This window comes from Charadrius vociferus, unplaced genomic scaffold (assembly GCF_000708025.1).
Source record: "Charadrius vociferus isolate BGI_N301 unplaced genomic scaffold, ASM70802v2 scaffold612, whole genome shotgun sequence".
Classification (NCBI taxonomy): Eukaryota; Metazoa; Chordata; class Aves; order Charadriiformes; family Charadriidae; genus Charadrius; species Charadrius vociferus.
In genome coordinates, this window is record NW_009647409.1 from 31,404 (window position 1) to 32,154 (window position 751).

Below are 751 nucleotides of genomic sequence, written 5' to 3' on the forward strand. Positions count from 1 at the left end.
GGCGAGCTGGGGTACCCCGGCAGCGACCGGCCCGGCTGCAGAGGCACCACGCACCCTCAGCACCCAGCTGTGCCGACATCGCCCACCACACCCTACCCGATGCCGAGACTCACCCCGTTGACGGCCGCCTGGCTGTAAGTGCTGAAGCCGGCGCTCTGCCCGTTGAACTGGTCAGCCGGCTGCAGAAGGAGGAAGGTCCCCGGGGGGTGACACCAGAGGACAGCAGACATCCGTGTCCACCCTGCCCCATGCCCACTGTCCCCCCTCCAGTACCTTGTAATAGGGTCCAGCGTTGCCCGAGGTGGAGAGGTACTGCCCCATGCCCTGCTGCAGCCTGTGGCCGGGGTAGGAGGGGGACGGAGCGGAGGGCTGGGGGGCGCTGGGGGCGTACTGGGCACCAGCCGCAGCGTACTGCCCGCCCTGGAGGTACTGCTGCGCCAGGTATCCCTGCGGGGCCGAGGGGAGGTCAGCACTGACGGTGGTGGGGGGATGGTTCTGGCATGCCGTGGCCCCTCCCAGTGCAGATGCTCACCTCGTTGGAATACGCCCGCTTGAGGCCCTGGCGGGGGAGCTGCTGGCTCGGGGGGTGACCGGGGTAGGTGTGTTGGGGCACCCGCTGCCCACCGTAGAGGGGGCCAGCACTGGGTGCCCGCGCGGGGCTCATGCTGATGGGGGAGACACCAGAGGATGCCATGACGCCTGCCATGCCAGCCGCGCTCATGCCGGTGGGGCCACGGGGACCGGCGCGGGG

The 751-nt window shown here is 70.4% G+C and overlaps 1 protein-coding gene across 1 annotated transcript in view; it reads right to left on the reverse strand.

Annotated features, from left to right (window-relative positions):
- ZMIZ2 (zinc finger, MIZ-type containing 2) overlaps positions 1-751 on the reverse strand; it is an 8,233-nt gene that overhangs the window by 6,677 nt on the left and 805 nt on the right. The window contains exons 3-5 of the mRNA XM_009880211.1: positions 533-739; positions 274-447; positions 114-179 (exon numbers count right to left, since the gene is read on the reverse strand). Of these exons, the coding sequence (XP_009878513.1) occupies positions 114-179; positions 274-447; positions 533-739 (447 nt within the window). The remainder of the gene's footprint in view (positions 1-113; positions 180-273; positions 448-532; positions 740-751) is intronic.